Source organism: Lagenorhynchus albirostris, chromosome 3 (genome assembly GCF_949774975.1).
Source record: "Lagenorhynchus albirostris chromosome 3, mLagAlb1.1, whole genome shotgun sequence".
NCBI classification, from domain to species: Eukaryota; Metazoa; Chordata; class Mammalia; order Artiodactyla; family Delphinidae; genus Lagenorhynchus; species Lagenorhynchus albirostris.
The window spans coordinates 113929498-113949293 of record NC_083097.1 but is presented as its reverse complement, the minus strand read 5'-3'; the positions used below and the strand labels follow the sequence as shown (position 1 = coordinate 113949293).

At 48.8% G+C, this 19796-nt stretch overlaps 1 protein-coding gene across 2 annotated transcripts in view; it reads left to right on the top strand.

Moving 5' to 3' along the window:
• Window positions 1–19796, top strand: part of SPOCK1 (SPARC (osteonectin), cwcv and kazal like domains proteoglycan 1) — a 545050-nt gene that overhangs the window by 440480 nt on the left and 84774 nt on the right. For both annotated transcript variants that reach the window (XM_060143663.1, XM_060143662.1), the window contains exon 6: window positions 11411–11525. In XM_060143663.1, the coding sequence (XP_059999646.1) occupies window positions 11411–11525 (115 nt within the window). The remainder of the gene's footprint in view (window positions 1–11410; window positions 11526–19796) is intronic.

Genomic DNA, 19796 nt, shown 5'->3' with positions numbered 1-19796 from the left:
TGTCAGGGCCCCTCGAGTGGGAATGGTGGCTGAGAATAGGCAGGGCCTCCAAGGAAGCCGGGACAGAGGGAGAGACAGGCATCCCAAGGGCATTTCTAGCAGTGGAAACATTTTATTTGAAGCAGGTGCTAGCACCTCGGAACGCCCTCTTCCTTTCTCCTGGAGCTGCTTGAGCCCGCCTGAGACGCCTGAACGGGCCCCTGCTCTCGCCCGCCCCTCGCACCTCCCAGGATGTTTCTGCTTCTCCTACGCTTGCAGCATTGCCCCCATCCTCTTCCTTGTGTTTCTCCTCAGTGTGCTTCCCGCGTCTCCTTCCGCCGTGCCTTCTCCGCTGTCGTCTTTTCCTCCTCTCCCCTTTCATTCTGATTTGTGTCATCTCCTTCCTGACCTGTGTTTCTCCTCATCTGTAAGATGGGAATGGTGGTCCCTGACCTCCTAGGGTTCCTGGGAAGATGATTAGTTCACTATTTCAGCAAGCCCTTTCCACCCACTTTCCAAGTGTCGGGCTTCTGTCTGGCCCTGGGGGGGTGTGAGTACAAGCAGCGTCCAGTTCTTACTCTCAAGGAGCTTCCTGCCAGGTGGGAGTCAAGTTCAGAGGCCTAATCGCTTGCTTGAGGCCCCGGCTGGGCCACTCTGGACTGCCAGCCTCTGAAAGCGCTTTGCTGGGGAGAGGCCCTGTGTGCTCCGACAGTTACTCTGTTAGCCTGGAATAGCTTCAGGCCCTTACTCCTCCAGGGGAGGTAAGTCTGGGTGCTCTCAGCTTCCGGAACGCAAAGGAAAGGTCCCACATCATCTTGTCCAGTTCTGTTGGCTAACCAGCTTGACTTCTGTGAGCTCCCTTAGCTAATTACAATAATTCAAAGTGACTTTGAATAACATCACTATCAGTAGTGCAGCTGACAAGCAAGGGTTCCGTTTGGCATGATTTAGGGAGATGTGGCCAGCGGTTCATTTCCCCACTAGAGCTCAGCGTCGTGGCAGCCTCCTTCCTGCATCTCCCCAGCTCTGGATCATTCCCCTCCTCTTGACCTCTCCCTCTTCATCCAGCCCTCCTGGGATACCTGGCAAGGCTTGGCCAGACCCCTGGCAGTGGAGGAGTCTGTGAGGCACCACACGCAGCAGTGGACTAGGGGGAGGTGGAATGATCTGGATTCGAAGTGAAGCTGCCATCAACAGCTTTGTGACCTTGAGGCCATCGTTTGCTTTCTCAAGCTTGCAGTGCCTTCGTCTATAAAACCAACACCAGCTCTCACCCAGCGTTATGTGAGGTGCATCACATAAATCAGCAGGTCCGTCGTAAGTACTTGCTGTGTGCTGGGGCTGAGACGCAGGGGCACATTTCCTTCAGGATGCAGTCCTATGGACAGGTAGCCGAGGTGCCTGCGGTCAGGGCAGCGAGGAGAACAGCACTGGGCACTCAGGCAGGAGCCCACGGAGGCCTGCCTGGAGGGGGCGTGCAGCCCGGCAAGCAAGAGGGAAGGTCTGAGTCTCTGCTCTCATGCTTAGGTGTTGGGAGTGGCATGCCTCTTCTTTTTTATTAAACCGGTTTCATTTCTACTTGGAGCCCCTTTCCTACAGGGCTGGAGGGAAACCTGACCTCAGTCGTTTTATGAGTTTTGCCTCCTTCCTGGATCCTGTCAAGGGTCTGAGCTCTTACTCGGAGTCGGACGCTAGGTGGGGTGGAGGTGCTGCTCTGCCCGTCACCTCTACACAGAGGCTCTTGCTTTTGTTCCTCATTCCTTTACTCAGCTTATTTTCATTGAGCACCTACTATGTGCCAGGTGCTGTTCCGGGAGCTTTGGACATAACAATGAATAAATCAAAGATCCCCGTCCTCGTGGAACTCACATTCTAGCAAGACAAACAGAAAGCAGCAAATGAGTGATTTAAGCAGTGTATTTACAAGATGATAGATTTCCTATTTTAAAAAGGCAAAGTAGAACAATGTTAGGGGATCAGAATGCCAGGTTGTCGTTTTAAAAGGGTACTGAGAGAAGGCTTCAGTGAGAGAGTGACATTTGAGCAAAGGCCTCAAGAAGATGAGGGGCTGCAGGGAGGGGCCCTTAACCGTCCCTGTCTCCAGGGCCGCTGTGGGTCTGGGGCTCCCTGCTGCTTCCGGGCCATGCTTGGCCAGGCTGTGTGTGGTCCCATCTCTTTTGGTGCATACCTGGCGGTCCTTCCTCCCAGGTATCTCCCACGAAGCAGACAGGAAGCCGGGCCTGGGAACTCCAACTCCTTCCTCATCTGCACTGTCTTCCCCAAATCCCAGATAGAGGAAAAATCCCAAAGAAATTTGAAATTTTTAAATAGTATCTAGCCTTAAGAGGATCCCACGCAGAGCAGACATCAGGAGAATGACTCAGAGGGGAGAAGCAGTGGAGGTGAGGCCGCGAAGCCCCAGAGGTGTGATGTCTGGGAGCAAAAAGCGTGGACCAGGGGCAGGGAGTAGTGGAGATGAGGCTGAGGGCGTGTGAGGTGGGACTGACACAGGTGACACCTGCGGGGGGCACTCGCCTCACCAGGGTCTGGTCAGGGAGGTGGGATGCAGCCCCTGGAGGGCTCCCCAAGTCAAAGGCTATAGGAGTTGGCTGCCTTTAGGGAGAGGGTATCTTTTTCTCAGGCCTTTGGGGAGAGGGCATCTTTTTCTCAGGCCCCCTCAGGGTATCTTGTCCCTTTGGCGTTTCCGTGCAGGACCTTCCACTGGCTTTGTTATGTGAGTTAAAGGAGCTTTATTCAGCCTTGCCCCTTAAAACAGACCTGGGACATTCTTTACAGGAATCCTCATTTGCTCAAAAGGGTTTGCTAACTCGTTGACAAGATGAGCCAGGTCGGGAGCAGGTGAGGAAAGCTACGTAAGAGAATGACCTCCCACGAGATGCATGACTTCTTCCAGCCTCAGTTTCCCCATCTGCAACATGAAAGAGAGTCTTTGCAAGACCTCAGATGCTGCAATTCATGGTGCCTGTGTCGAGTCTTCTCACTGTACTGGTGCCTGTGTACATCAGTGAAGAGAATGTGTGCTTTAGGAAAACCTCAATCCATCCTTGGTCTCACCAATCCCTGTTGAAGGCCTGTTCTTTGCAATCCCAGGCAGGTCCTGTAGGCGGCGGTGCAGGATCCTCTCTGCCCCGCCCCCCCCCCCCAACCCTCCCGCCCAGAGCTCGTCCCCTAGTGCGCAGGCGAAGGAGAAAAACTCAGCGCAGTACTGAGGGAGGGAGCAGTTCAGGGGAGGAGATAGGAGTGGTTTCTGCGAAGAATTCTAGCACCACCGGGCAAAGCAACGTTTACTTTCCCCTAGCGATTGGTTTAATAATTATGAAACATATGGAAGAGTTTAAAGAATGTTGGGATGAATACTGTATACCCATTGCCAAGGTTTGACAGTTATTAACATTTTGCCCCATTTCCTCTCTCTGTACACATGTGCAATTTTCCCCTGGACCATTTAGAAGTAATTTGTAGACTTCGTGACATCTCACCCCTAAGAAAATTAACAGGCATTTTCCTATACGAGCCCCTTAGTAGGTATTACACCTACGAGAGCAATAATTCAGCATCCCAACATATAATCCGTGTTACAATCACAACATTTTCCCAGAATGCCTTTTATAGCTTTGTATAATTATTATCATTATTCAAGAACCAATCAAGTCTCACTCATTGCTTTTGTTTCAACTGTTTAATTTCTTCTAGAACAAGGACCTACTCACTTCAGGGGTTTTTTGTTTGTTTCGTTTTTTGAGCGTTTAGGCAGTCATCTTATAAAATAGCCTCAATTTTGGATTTGGTTTGTCATGAATAGATCCAAGTTAAGGATTTTGGGCACTGGAACTTCAAGGGCACTGGAACTTCAAATGCACTGTTATTACTTCCTTTTGAGGCACATCAGGAGGGACATGCCAGGTGGTCCCACTGCTGGTGGCACTAAATCGGCCCCTTTGTCCCTTTGTTAAGAGGTGACTGACAAATGTTTATTGAAAAATGTACATTTCCTCTTTTAATTAGGTATTCTATGGGGTGACACTTGGAGACTGTGTGAATGTCCTATTCCCCAGTGACTTTCACCCAATATTTTTAGTAAACATCAAATGATTCCTTCCTGACTCAATTATTACGTTGTGGGGGGGGCGGGTAGCAAAATAATAATTTTCTAATTCCAGTATTCCTTCTAATTTTATTTAGCTGGCATTCTTCTGTAAAGAAGAGCTTTTCTTTCACATTTTTAGCAACTTGCTTTTAAAGTTTAAGGTTCTACCTTCTTTGGAACTCTTAATTCAGAAAAGGAAAGTGTGTGTGAGAGAGAGAATGTGAGAAGGAGTGTGTGTGCATGTATGAGAGAGAGAGACAGAGACAGAATAAGATCTAAAGGCTGAGCCCCGACACACACAAGCCTTCTTGAGAAGGCCCACCATCAGCCCAGTTGAGCTGGTCCCTTCCACTCTCCTCCCTGCTCACTCCTCTCCAGCTTCACTGGCTTCCTGGCTATTTCTCAAGTGCAGTCAGCATCCTCCACCTCAGGGCCTTTGCACTTCCCTTTGCCTGGAACCCCCTTCTCCCGATAGCCGTATGGCTCACTTTATTCTGTTCCCTGCCCAGACGTCATCTGGTCAGAAGATTTCCTGGTCACCCATATAATGTACCAGCCCCTCCCCATTACTCTCTGTCTCTTACTGTCCATGGTGTATCCTCCACAGCCCTCATCAGCACCTGCCCCATACACTTCATGAGAACAGGCCCCTTGTCCCATTGGTTCAGAGCCTAGAATGGACACTGGCTTACCATAGGCCCATAAATATTTGTTGAATGCAAGAAGGAACACACACATGCAGGCGTGTTTGGTAAAGCTCTGACTGAGACCAGAGCCCCTTCCCTTGTTTCTCCTTGCTGCTCCCTCCAGATGACCGCAGAGACCTTCCAGCCCTGGGTAGACAGGACAGCTGTTCCTCAGCCCCAGGATAACGTGTGCCGTCAGCAACCGCTAGCTTGGCGCCCAGTTGTGAAAGCCTGCAGAGTCGGGAAATTAGCTGCCCCGCGCCGCCTCCACCTTCCTTGACATGATTTTTGGGGAATAAAAACAAATCAGAATTCATCAACTGTGAACAAAATTGTCAACTGTGAACTGTCAACAGTCTGGTTTAAAAATAGACGAGGGGTTGATGAAATACAGCGGAGAAAGCAATTTAAATATAATGTTAAAAATAATACCCAAAGGGGGCGAGGCAACAGGAAAAGTGCGGTGCGGTGGAGAATGTGAGCAGCGGAGACCTGCGTGAGCACTGACCCAGAGAGAGGTTATTAGCTTTGCTTTACAAATCACAGAGGAGAGAGGTTTACTGGCCATTCGCGGGAAAACATTCACTCGTTCCAACGTGTTGGCGTGTTATGCGAAATGGAAGATTGGTTGGAAAATCTGCTGGCCGTTTATTTTTAAGTAGGTCAACATTTTGAATATTTCTGCCAATTTGTGAAATCTCTGGCTCTTCTTCTGTCTCCTCTGTTTCTGTGATGATTGGGGAAGGCATTTCTGTCCCAGGAGGTCAAGGGGTCTAGAAGCTTCAGCAGTTTGTATTTATTTTTATATTTGTGTTTATACGAATATGGGTTCCAGTACTGTATGTAAAGTCCTTAACTTATTTCCCACTTCTTCAACTCTCCTCCTTTCAATAGTTCTGGCTAATTATTTATTTAACTGCTTTATCATAAAATCAATATAAAGCCTTGAGTTTTTCATATTTCCTCTCTCTGGGCATGAGTCTCAGCCTATACGTTGGCCAAGTTCTTCATGTCCAGCTGCCCCGTATCCTGAGGCTGCCGTTTCCTGTTATCTTCTTTCTTTTTAGGAGAATTGAGCCATCTTGGCACAAGATCTGTGCTTTATGAACCTAAGACAAGGTGATCCATCCCTTAGAGACTCTCTTTTTAAAAATAGAAGGTGTATTAGTTTGCTAGGGCTGCTGTAACAAAGTACCATGAGTTGGGTGGTTTCAACAGCAGAGGTTCATCTTCTCACAGTCCCAGAGGTATAAGTCTGAAATGAAGGTGTGGGCAAGGTTGGTTCCTTCTGGGACTGCCAGGGAGAAGCTGTCTCTTGCTTCTTCCAGCTTCTGGCAGCCTCAGACATTTCTCGTGGATGGTCCTCTTCCCCCCATGACTTTTCACATCATCTTCCCTCTGTGTGTGTCTGTCTCTGTGTCCAAATTTCCCCTTCTTATAAGCATGCCAGTCATATTGGATTTGAGGCCTCTCTGATGACTTCATTTTAACGTGATTATCTCTGTCAAGACCCTATTTCTAGATAAGCCACACTCTGAGATACTGAGGGTTAGGACTCCAACATGAGGGATGTAATTCAACCCATAGCACAAGGTGTAAATCTTTCCCTCCCAGAGGGTGAGCAGATGGGCAGAACAGTAGTGATTCATCTCTTTTTAGACCAGCTTCCAGTGTTGGCCAGGGCTAGAAGGGTTCTCCCCCATGGGCCACGGTGACCTTCTGGTGGTAACTCTACATTTATTGAGCTGTGACTCTTTCTGCTTGTGATGGACAAGCTCCAGGGAGCACCTCTGCCTTTGGCTCTTTGTGAACTTGGTAGATTGAATGGCTCTCCACTCCAAACCCATATACTTTGTTTGTACCTGTTTGTTCCTCCTCTATCCCCCAACCCCAATTTTTTTCCTAAAATGAGGAGTTATGGGTGTCACTTCCCAAGAATGTCATTTTTCAGTTTGTTTTTAGAGTTCACCTCCAGGCTACAGACTCTTTAAGAGGTAGGCTCACAGGCCGCCCTGTTTAACTTGGAGCTCTGCAGACCCTGTTTTGACGCAGGACAACAAGCCCAGGTGGGGCAGGGCAGGGTGGGGTGCCAGCTACCTGGAACCTCAGGACCTGCAGGGCACACGTGGAGGAAGCAGACACGTGCTTTCTGAGCAAGTCCTAAATGCCAAGAAATCACCATCCATAATTTTGCCAGTTTTCAACTCCTGTTTTGAGAACACTGTGAGGATGAAGGTGTGGGAGTTCTGAAGGCTTGTCATTTGGTCCTGAGGTAGGGCGGGAGCTAGTGATGTTCCTGTGGTGTTGGGGGACACTTATTTCTCCCTCCCCATATCTCCCTGGGAGGACCCTTTCACTCCCTTGCTCTCTGCTCCCCACTGCCCTGTTCCCGGGAAAGCTGCCTGTGTCCTGTTGGGTGGGAGCCCAGCATCTCTTAGATCAGGTTCATAGTCAGAGCCAGGAGTACCTGTGTTGGCCAGGTAACGTGGACACCTCTTTTTCTCTTGGCTCCCATTCTCTTGGCAGGTCTGTACTCAAGGGGTCGCATACCTGCCTTATGTTTCCAAAATCTCTGTGTACACAGACCCGGGCACACTTCTGCCAGGTCCACCCAGGTCTGTGTGTTGTCTCTGCCTGTAATTGGTGGTAAGTGGACCAGGGCTTTCCTAGGCCTCCATTCCCTGCAGGTTGGGAGAGGCAGTTGGAGGTGTGAAGGTCCAAGGCACGCTGTACAGCCCGGTCTAATGGGAAGCCCTGTACTGTGAGGGTTTTGTGTCCCATACTGTGAGGGTTTTGTGTCCTCTCTGGATAAAGCTGGTGCAGTGACCACCTTTTGGCTTCTATATCTGTTCTTGCCCAGCAAGGACCTGGGGAAGAGGGGCTGGGGTAAGAGACTGGTAGGTAACTCCACCGGTGCGACTTGGAGAAGAGCTGTAGGAAGGGAACATGTGTGAGATGCCTGGGTTGTAGGCCCTTAGATGCCTCTGCCCAGAGATATTCAGGGTTCGCCACCCTTCCCAGGGGCGTCCCCACACACGTGCTCTCACTCCTCCTAACCAGCTTCCTCCGGAGATGTGGTGATAATTGGTCCTTACCTGGATAGAAGCCTATAAACTGTGTTTTATGTTTGATCATAAAGTACTTGACACGTAAACATATATGCGTTATTCATACGTTGCCAAAGCTACTAACAAAACAAAAGCCTCAGAGTCTAACACCCAACTTATGAAATAAACCCTTCCCGATTTTCACCGTGCCTCTGTGGGCCCCCGTATGACGCCGTCCCCTGCCTCCTCTGGAGGTGACCTCTATCTTGATGGTGTCTGTCAACGCCCCCCCCCCACCCCCGGCTTCTTTAAAGTAGCTTTTACCACATATGTGTTTATCTCTAAAGAGCACATTTTGAGTTTTATAAAAAAATGAAATTATAGCCTTTTGAGCTTCATTTAAATGCCACATATTGTTCTGGAAGATAAAAGGCAGATCTCTGTCCTTGAAACATGCATTTTCACCACTGCAGCTAAATATTGTTTTCTCTGGTGGCCCCTTCCTGGAGTCAGGAAGAGGCCTGGCTGCCGCCACAGACTGAGACAGCGACTGTGCAGGAGAGGGGCCGGGGCCAGCCACGGAAGCTGTGTTACTAGAATCACAGTGCGCAGGAGTCCCTAGGCCAGGCGAGGCCACCCAAGAGGCGGTTGTTCTGGGTACCTGGGGAGCAGATGGGCTGGATTCTGACTCCAGTGATAGACTCGGGTGAGCGGGGAGGCTGAAAGGCAGAGCGTTAAATGTGGAGCTCAGAGACAGGACCAGGGAGTGCTGTGAGTCAAGGATGGTTCACGACGAGCATCTCACACGTTGAGCTCTGACACCTACGCTCCTTGCGCAGGCAGACTGGTGGCTCCTGGTGGCCGGAACAGAGGTTCAGAGCTGCAGAGTGAACAGGGACCCCATCCTCCTGCCTTTATCGTTCATCAGCTATTGACTGCACACCTACTGTGTGCCAGGGCTATATGTGTATCATATCATGCCAGGGATGAGACCGCGACTAAGACTTTTCCCTGCCATTAAGTACTTCAGGGTCTAGTAGGAAGTCACCTTTTGCTAAAAAGTATGCTGTGGTAGCAAGGGATCCCCAAACCTCAGTGGCTTGTGACAGCAAGCATTAGTTCCTTGTTCATGTTGCATGCTGGCTGTGGGTTCGCTTCAGCTCTGTTCCGTGTCCTCTGCCGTCTGGGTCCCAGGCAGAAGGAGCGGCCCTTATGGGACACGTGCCATTTCCATAACAGAGGGAAAAAGCAAGAGGGGAAAACCAAGCGGTGGGTTTTCAAATGTCACACAAACCTGGCTTGGATCATTCCTACTAACCATCTGCTGGCCACAGCGAGTCATGTGGTCAAGACTGCTGTCACCACAGAGGGGACATCAGATCTCATGACACACGGCCCTGAGCAGAGTGTAGATTCCTCTTCCGGGGAGGCCAGAGAATGTTTGGGAAGAGGATTGCTGTCTATCACAGATACAAGCAGGCAGTTGCAGTCACAGTATGATAAGGCTTTAGAGCAAGTCTGTGTACTAATTTTGACTTCATAAAATAAGTTGACATGTAAAAAACAAAGTGTATTTCCCTCTCTAAATTAGCTTTAGGGATTCTGTTGAGAAAATAGTATGAGAATCACTAGCCTGAACCTGAGGATTGTTCCAGAGAGCTAGCGCAGGGGAGGGGGGGGCGGGGCGGGGCCAGTAGCAGCAGTCTCCCCTCTAGCCCTGGGCACGTGCACACAGGCTGTGCTAGTTGAAAAGAAGCTTCTTACACTGGGGACCCACCTGCCGCCTTCCAGCGTTCTCCCTGGGGCCTCTTCTGTCCATTTGGGCCATCTGCAGGTATGGCCCATACCTGGGGTCTCTTTTGTGCTGCATCCCTACATACACATATATCCCTCCTCTCCTCATCGTCACATCCACGTGGTCACACATTTTTTGTTTCCTCACTACGTCCGTCAATCGACGTTTGCGGTCTGGGCCGTGGCTTCCTTTCATACGGCCCCCAGCACGCCTGCCTCCACACTGGGCCACACCAGACACCCAGCAGCGTGCACAAAAGGGAGTTTTGCATCAAGAGGAAGCCAGCTCCCCGTTGGCTCATCTGCCGTGCTCTCTCTGCAAGGGTCGCAGGCGACTGCGTGGCTGACGGTAGGAATTACACGAGTGACTCCAGCATGTGTAGGTTGAAAGCCCGCTCTCCCTATGCTCGGGGTGTAATCAGTGTGGGGACTGAATACCCCGTCGTCTCACAAGGAGCCGGGATTCATCTGCACTCAGGTGTTGCTTTGCAAATGCTGGCGGCCTTTTCAAAGGTATGCATTTGTGCTTTCCGAGGGCAAGGACCATATCTCCCCTTTTCTTCCCTTTAAAAGATTCCGCGTGGCACCTGATAAGAGCTGCACGCACCATGGGTGCTCCGTCCCTTCTGCCCGTCTCCCCTTCCTTTGAACCTTCAGCAGATACCAGCGTGGTTCTGGGCCCGTGGGCCTTTGCAGAAGCCTGATTGATTGCACACAGGCCTTGATCTAGAGAATTTTGCAGGTCAAAAAGGGAGGGAACTCTCAGACAACTCCGACCCAGGCCAGTAGCCCAGCCGCATAATTAGCCACACGCGGAGTCCAGTGCAGGCCATCTGTTCTCTCAGTCCCTCCACATGACAGACACAGTGATGGGGACGGTTAAGTGCTTGGCCCTGGAGTCGGTCAGAGGGGGTTTGGAATCCTGGATTGTGCATGTCCTGAGCTTTCACAAGTTATTTAGCCTCTGAGTCTCCATTTCTTATTCCATAATGTAGTCATAATAAAATGCTGTTAATCGTTGTGGTCTTTTGCATCCGTAAAGAACCTCCTTCTCTCCTGCTTGGGTTCCGAATCAGTTGAGACTTAAGGGTAAAGAACTGGAGACAGCGGCCAAAATATGAAGGGGTTGACAGGATGTTGTATGGCTTTGGGGCTTCTAATTTTGAATCCTAGGATTCAGTGGACGTTTCCACCCAGTCCCAGGCTACTTAGACAACCACAGGCATCCTCTGCGGGGAAAGACTGTGTCAAGCTTGGGTTTTGGATGGTTGAGGCCAAAGCATTCACTCCTCGCTTGCTCCCGGGGAAAGGGCTGGGCCTCACACACCATCCACACTTACTACGTAGATTGTTACCCTTCCTCCCCAGGAAGAGGGTGAGCAGGTGAGCAGCTGAGCGTGACTAGGAGGGCTACACTGGCAGAGCCTCCCTAGTGGGGGTAAGGGAACAAGTTGGAGCTGCCTTTTGTCTTTGTGGACCCTCTGGGACTCCACAGATGTTAAGTTTCATCCTGATAACTTGCATAAACAATGACGGTTGAGTTGACCACTTACTAAACTAAGCCTCCCTGTGCAGTGTTTTTAGATGTTATTCTGTGCATTTGGGAAAACATAGAAGGCCATTTCTTAGTTAGCATCCTGTAATTCAGACCTTTAACAGAGATGAACTCCTCTTCTCTCTGTCTTTGCTTCTGTGAGCCTAACTATGGTTAGAAGGGCACTGGCAGTCTCCTAAGGAAGCCGGGGAGGGGTCTACATGACAGTATTCTTAAGGCTTGTTCTGTCTGTCTTTTGCAGTGCAAGTTGGAGTTCCATGCTTGTTCTACTGGCAAAAGTCTCACCACCCTCTGCGACGGGCCCTGTCCGTGTCTCCCGGAGCCCAAGCCACCAAAACACAAGGCAGAGAAGAATGGTGAGTGGGCATCGCAGGACACCCCCTGGAGGGGGGCCATGTGGTCAGGGCGGCCTGACATGGCCAAGGTCCTCCCTCCCCAGACGCCAGGAACCTGGCCCTAAGCCCTTAACAGAGGCATTCTAGCTCGGGCTGGGGAGACCGTTACGCTCGGCAAGTACCCTAGTCATTTAGGGACGCCAAACTGAACCGCCTTCAGCTGCCATTAAATAGAAAAAGAAGAGCTGAGAGTCTTTGAAAATAATTCTGTTAGACCAAGATATGCACTAGGTTCTTCCAGAGGTCAAATTGGCTATGGTGTAGGAAGGGCAGGATTTCAGCGTTAAGACCAGGCCTGCCCTGGGGTGCGCCTTGGACATCCTTGAACTCTAATCTCTAAATCCTTTGAAAGGCCAGAGTTCAAAACATAGAGTGCAGAGATGTCACGATGATGGACAGTATCCCCGTGCAAAAGCAGTTCTCTACTAATATGTTCTGCCTCTGCCTGGCATGCGACACAGAGCCAGGGGGTAGATGGAAGAAGAACTCCGCAGGCGCTGCGGTTTCTCTTCCATGGCCGACAGGGGCGGCAGAGGTCGGGCTTATCTGGATGTTTTCATGATGGGGAAAGTAATGTTGGCCCACTGGTCTCAGCCCCCTACAAGCCTTCCGTAATGAGACCCAAGATAGAAGTTTGTGTTGGCCTTCTGTGGAGCTGGACTTTCTCAGCTGTAGGGGGCTGTCCCATGGAGAATGTTGGACATCGGTGTGTGAGTGTGTGTGCTTGCGTGCACACGCGTGTCTTCTAAAGCCTGCAGGTATTTGTGATGGAGGAGAATGAATAGGGTGTAAGTGTTTATCCACTTACCCCTTCCTAAGCTGTTTTGTCTTTTCCAAGGCACATAGATGGAGACGTTCAAGTGTAAATTTGTTCATGGTGATTGCTGGAATGTTGTGTTAGAAGGCTCTTTGGGAGGTTTAACCCAGGATGTGGAAGGACATTGTAAACTGTAAAGCACTGGGGTCACAAATAATCTCCATAGATTACTCTTGGTTACCAGAAAGCTGATCTCATTGCATTTTGGACTGATCGTCTATATAACTCTAGGAAGAAATGCTAACTAGGGACTTTCCTGGTGGCACAGTGGTTAAGAATCCGCCTGCCAATGCAGGGGACACGGGGTTGAGCCCTGGTCCGGGAAGATCCCACATGCTGCAGTGCAACTAAGCCCGTGCGCCACAGCTACTGAGCCTGCACTGTAGAGCCCATGAGCCACAACTACTGAAGCCTGTGCGCCTAGAGCCCGTGCTCTGCAACAAGAGAAGCCACCGCAATGAGAAGCCCGCGCACCGCAACGAAGAATAGCTCCCACTCGCCACAACTAGAGAAAGCCTGTGCACAGCAACAAAGACCCAACACAGCCAAAAAAATAAAAATTAATTAATTAATTATTTTTAAAAAAGAAATGTTAACTAATCTACACAAACCTCCTTGTACTTTGGTCAGAAAACCTAAATCCGTGCTGTGGTAAGCAACTACAAAGCCCACGAAATTAACTTCTGTCTGGAGATTTCTTTTTTTGCGGTACGCAGGGCTCTCACTGTTGCAGCCTCTCCCGTTGCGGAGCACGGGCTCCGGACGTGCAGGCTCAGTGGCCATGGCTCACGGGCCCAGCCGCTCCGCGGCATGTGGGATCTTCCCAGACCAGGGCATGAACCCGCGTCCCCTGCGTCGGCAGGCGGACTCTCAACCACTGCACCACCAGGGAAGCCCTGGAGATTTCTTAAGAATCTTCTTAGGAAGTCTCAATAGCCTCTCTTATTCCAAGTATATTCTTTACTGCTTTCATTTAGTCTTCTATTCTGAGATAAGGAAACGAATCCAAGAAAGCCATTTCTACCATTTTGCCTGTAGTTTTCTGGGAGGGCTTCATGGTTCTTTAAACAAAGTACAACCCTTGTTTCTTCATGGTGGGTTTGTCACATCTGATTAAATGAGATTCACTCTCAAATATGACTCTCCAGGTATGGCCTTGGCTGTACCATCTATTTGTTCAGTTACTTACTGGTGAAAACTAGAACAAATTCTTATCGAGCCTGTGCAAGAGTAACTACATTGGCATTGAAAGTAAAAAGACTCAGGAAAAAAAGTGTCATTCCAGAATTCTGAGAGGTTAGTGAGAACAAGATTACCACTTGAAAGGGTTTCATTTCCAAATGTTTGTAAGAGCACAGACCACTAAGTTAGTAGTGAGAGATAGGTCAGGAAGAAAGCAAAAGGACTTCATTATATGCCTATCAGAAATGAGAACAATAAAAAAGAATACCAGCAATATTCTCAAACCAGTGATCAAAATTATGTTTCCGTCATTAGTTCCTGCAGTCCTGTCTAATTATTTTTTGTTCCACTGGCTCTTGGGTCAACTGTCTGCTTTTATGAAGTCATCAGAGTCCTGGAACTCCACACTCTGTCTCTGGTATCATGTGGCAATTATCTAAGAAATATCACCTTGGAAGCCTGTAACAAGGCATCTGTTATTTGAAGTATCCATCAAACTTGGTACACTTCTTTCCATGAGGCTCTGAGATTGTCCTTTTTCGTTAAAGACCCAATTTCTGCTGTGACGTAAAGCAAATATTTTACATAAGCATGAGGGGAAGCAGGAACTACCTGTTGGTGATAAGACTGAATGTAGTTAATTTATTACATATCCAAAAACATCCTAATGAAGGAGAGTATAATCCTCTCTCAGGATAGGATGCTTCACTATTTAATACGGATTTGATCAGTGTTTCCCTGGGGGATAAGGGCATATTACGGGCAGTGAGGGCACTGATAGATCCCTAGGGTCATTTTGTGAAATGAAACTTCTAAATGAGGAACATTTTACCTGGACAGAATCAGTCAAGGGAAGGCTGACTTTTTCCTTTAATTTGACGATTCTTTGCACGCAGCTCTCGCGATAGTTTGCGCCAGGCAGTGAGCGCTGCACTGAGGTTGTGGCAGTTGGGGTGAGGAGGGGATGAATGCACAAGAGGGGCTGGAGATGAAATGAAGGGCAGCTTTCATCTGGCCACTTGGCTGTTGGGTGAAAGGCGGAGGGGGAGTGCCCACCAGTCCACACCCCCTTACCTGGCAGCCGCCCCTCTCTGAAGCTGCGGTGGGAGTGGCGTCTACGGGCAGACGCCATCCATGAGACACACCGTGGCTCTGAACGGTATCCAGAGCAGGCTTGTGTCTGTGCCTATTACAGAAATGACATTTGACAGTCTCACAGATGCAGGTGTGTCAAAAATGTGACATTACTGTTGTTGATGATGACATTTTACCTTCAACCTTACCTCTATTTTGAACCGTGGTTCCTTCTGGTTAATACAGACATTAGTGAAGTCATTTCCAGGTCAATTCTGTCAATTCGGGATTATATCTAAATTCTAGGAAGTAGGGGTGGGATGAGGGCTTATGAGCTACCGTATTGGTGTCAGGTGTGTCTCTTTCTTTGGAATCTACCTCTATGGGGCTTTGCAGTTTTTAATTAGTTGTCCAGCAATGTTTCATCCTGAGTGCAGCCAAGGAGAGATGTTTAAGATCTTGCCCGTGACCTCTGCTCACTCATACCGAGTCCTCTTTCTTTTTTTTTTCTTAAAATCTTTTTTTAAAAAATTTATTTATTTTTGGCTGCGTTGGGTCTTCGTTGCTGCATGCGGACTTTCTCTAGCTGCAGCTCTAGGTGCACGGGCTTCAGTAGTTGTGGCACACGGGCTCAGTAGTTGTGGCTCTTGGGCTCTAGAGCGCAGGCTCAGTAGTTGTGGCGCATAGGCTTAGTTGCTCCGTGGCATGTGGGATCCTCCCAGACCAGGGCTCGAACCCATGTCCCCTGCATTGGCAGGCGGATTCCCAACCACTGTGCCACCAGGGAAGTCCCCCGAGTCCTCTTTCTTCTAAGCCTACTCTTCTGAGTTTACTCATCCTCTCACTGCCCCTCCTTGGCCCCCTTCAGGGCCACACATAACTTCTGTGACCTTCTGGTGTCAAGAAAGACTGTGTTGAGTTTGCTCTCTCAAGCCGTCTCTCCTTGGATCTGCCCAGCAGCCATTTCTCTTGCACGCAGAGGACACCTTTGTGAGACTTACCTCAAAATGGGCTTCATGTTGGTAGAAAGACACAGGTCCTCTTTGCTGCGGGACCTCCAGCTGTCTGGGGTTTCAGGAGTGCCTCTTTCTGCCCAGGCCCCAGAGCTGAGTTTGGAGACCCAAAAGCTGTGGTGAGCAGAACATTTCCTAGGGACTCACCGGCCTCTGCCTGTTCGCCTTCCTTTTGTAGCCCCAACTGTGATCAGTACTGGATGTGAGTGTCCAAGGTGTGTGAGGCCAGGGCCTAACTAGCTCTCTTTCTGATCTCACTCTGCTTCTTCCAGCCTTTGGCCATTTGAGTTACAGCAAACCCGGTTCTTGGAAATCAAAAGTCTCTCATCTCAGCTTTGGTTTTGAGATCATTTTTAGGAAGTCAGAGACAAATGGTTGATTTTTTGTGTGTGTTCTCTTTGTTTTTCTCTGGCATCTCTCCTTTGTTGTGGCCCCTGGGGAGATGGTGGAGGGTGGAGTCATCCTTTAATACCTCTGAGTATTTCCTCTCACACCTCTCAGTTACTCATGACCTTGGGCAAGTTACTGAATTGCTTTCTGTCTCATCTCTGTGAGACCAGACCATCCTCAAGAGTATAGCCTAATGATTGTCCAAAGGAAGGGGAAAATTAAAAAGAAGGAGACTGAGTCTGGGGGAGAATGGATACATGTGTATGTATGGCTGAGTCACTTTGCTTTGCACCTGAAACGATTACATTGTCAATTGGCTATACTCCAATATAAAATAAAAAGTTAAAAAAAAAAAAAGAGGGAGACTGAGGTCTACACATTAAGCCTGGGTTTCTGTACCTTTTCTAAGAGTCTCCTAGGAAAGGTCCCTCCCCAGTTTCTCTTGGTATTTTCCAGTACCCAAGAGCCAGCCCAGTTAGGAAGTCCCCTCTCACATCTAATGTTAACCCTTTGGTTCTGCGTTTTGCTGCTGCTTTTTCTTCAGTCCTCAGTAAAGAATATGAGGAACGTCTGAAGCACTTGTTTCTTGATTTCTTTACAGTGGTTGAAATTTTAGGGGTAAAATAGAGGGCTGTTAGGGTCTTGAAGATACATTTTTAAACTAGCCCGCCCCATACCTGCTGCTCTCCCCACCCTGACTCCCCTCCCCTCCGCTCGTTCAGAGACAGACCTCTCCCCTTCGCCTGCACTCAGCAGCCTTGCTCCCTCTGAAGGAGGGACTCGGAGCTCCCTCATGGCTGAGGTGAAAACTCTGTAGTTGTAGGGTATCAGGTCAGGAAAGATCTCCCCTGTCTTCCTCCATACCACGCACGAGGGGACCCTTGTGTTCCTTGAAGGCGCCTCGGGTTTCCCCACGGGGACCAGGGGAAGGCCGAGTGGGTCGGGCCTCCGACCTCCCCTAGAGTGGCTCCACCTTTATGCTTTACCACCTCCGATCGCATCTATAGGAAAGGAGTTTGGCACCAGGGAGCCACTGTTCAGTTCCCATTTACCCCAAGAGAAAACTGGAGGTCTATGGAGAGAAGGCATCTCTCCTCAGGTCAGACGGTGGGCAGGTGTGGGGCAGGGTCAGAGCCTGGGCCTCTCGACGCCTGGGCTAGTGCCCTTGTCCCCTGTGTGTACTCCCTTAGGTCACAGCCAGCCAGGTCCTCCGCCTAAAGATGGTCGAGGGTCTGGAGCTGAGTTGGGTGGGAGTTAGATTTATTTCTCCGGGGTCTGACGTCGCTTGCCTGGATCCTGAAGTGTGAACCATCAGGCAGCGAGTGTCCCTGTGTTCCCCACAAGCAGCAGTGTTTGGAAGGCATCCTGCAGAGTCTCTCCCGCCCGCTCCTCCTCCGCCTTTGGAGGAGAGAGTAGAGCGAACAGCACTGTCTCTAAGGCCAGCCCTTCTTTGCTTCTCTTGTCACAGGTTAGCTTTTGGAGGAGGGATGGGGGCCCAGCCAGTCGGCCTCAGGTGTTCTGGAGACAGCCAGCCGGCCGGCTGGTCAGCGTCCATGAAGCTGTAACTTCCTGACCTGACAGTGCTGGGAGGTGGGGAAGGAAGTTCCACAGATCCTTCCCGCAGGGCATGCCAAAGAGGAAATGACGACTTCCCTCCAGCTGAGCCCTTGGGAACAGTAGAAAAATAGTCTTCAATGATTTTCTTTTCTCCAATGGTGATTTCAACCCGAGGGCTAGATTCTGGGGGAAAAAGTCCTGGGCTGACAGACGGTTGTCTAATTCCATTACTTATCACAAGGCGAGCTGGGGAAATGTGTTTAAACGGGAACAGGAGGTGGTGCCAAAGAGACGGGATGAAAAGTTCTTCCTCGCTGTGATGTCTCAATGGAAAAATCCTAAAAGGGTCCTGCTGCAGAGGCTCCCAGCAAAATGAAGGTTTATCTTTGCAACCACAGAAAGAACATTTTTCTTTAATGCCTGTTGTGTAACAGGGTGAAGGCCTGGGGCTTGCAAACTTGCAATTTAAAAGCGGTTTATATTAACCTTTTCCATACCCGTTCAACTTCGCTCACTGATTATTCAGTACTACATTATGGTCAAAACTTAAACATGTAAAGGAACATTTCAGTTTTAGGGCCTTGTTAATAGAAATGTCATGAGCTTTAAAGAAAAAACAATTGGGGGTTAAATTAGCAACTGCATCCAAGAAGAAAAACGTATTTGTCAGGACTCTGGAGGTAAATGCCGACTTTGGCTTTGAACTCAGAGTCTTCTTCTGGGAGTTCAGCCCTGGGAAAGTAGACCACAGGTTCTCCTGGTCATTCTGAAGCTTCCTTGGTAGCAACTGATTGGAGAAAGCGAAAGGTGAAAAGAGAGAGAAGGGTAAACTGAGGGAGAGGGTGGCCAGGGTCATAGCTGGAGTCCAGAGAAGGAGATAGAGGTTGGTGTTAGAAATTAATGGCTTTGATAATTCACTCAGATGGCACTCTTCTCCTGCCCTTATTTTTTATTTATAAATTAATACCCATTCTTATATAAAATCCAAGTATTATGGAAAAAGTGTCTCATATTCCCAGTTCTGTTCAGCTTTCTGTTGCATATGCTTCCAATTATTTTTTGTAAACATATACTAATATACTTTTAAAACTGTACCCGTCCAAAATCAGGATCACATTCTACGATATTTTGCACCCTGCCTTTCTTGTGTGTCCTACGTACGTTTTCATGGAGGGTCACATCTGTCTGTCTGTCTGTCTCTCTCCTCCTGCCCAAGCCCCATGCCCCCACCCTGCTCTCTTTCTAGCCAACCTGCCAGCTCTGCTTCCTTGTACTCCAGACTTAAATATGTAATGACTGCTCCACATTTCTGTTTGGACGCCCATAGGCATGTCAAACTTACCATGTCCAAAATGAAACTCCGGATCTCCCCCCAAATCTGTTCCTTCTTCCTGTGGTGTTTGCCATCTTAGTTAATGGCAGCTTCATATTTCAATCTGCTGAAGTAAAAGCAAACAAAAAAAACCCTTCTTCCTCTCATGTGCCACATTATAATCATCATTTGAGTCTACTTTCAAGTAGATTTTCAAATATGAGCACTTCTTACCACCTCCACGGTTACCACCCTGGTGGTCCAAGACATCCTCACCTTTTATTTCAATAGCTTCCTAATTAATTTCCTGGCCCCTATGTTCTCTTTCGAACATAGGAGTTAAACATTCTGTAAACTGTATGTCAGACTGTATAATTCCCTGTTCAGGACACTCCACTGACTTCCCATCTTGTTAAGAGGAAAAGAGAAAATCCTTTCAGTGACCTGCAAGGCCAAGCATGATCAAGGCCCGGATCAGGTCCCAGTGGGTTTCTCAAATGTGCCGTCATATCCTGCCTCAGCCTGGACTGTCTTTCCAGACATCTGCATGGCTCCTTCCATCAGCCACCCTTCAATCTCTGCACAGACATGGCCTTCTCAGGAAACCCTCCCCGACACTTCCTATCTCTCTTTCCTCCTTTATTTGTCTCCATACCATTTATCACCTTCCAATATATTAGATAATTTGTTTACCTGTTCTGTTTGTTGTCTGACTTGCCCAACTAGAGTGGAAGTTATATGAGGGCTTTCTGTCTGGATTTCCAACAGTTATTGGTCAAATGTTGAATGATTCTACCTCATTATTTTTAAAGCATTGTCCATTATATAGATTTACCATAGATTATAATGTTTAAAATGGCAAAAAAAAATAAAAAATAAAAAAGATT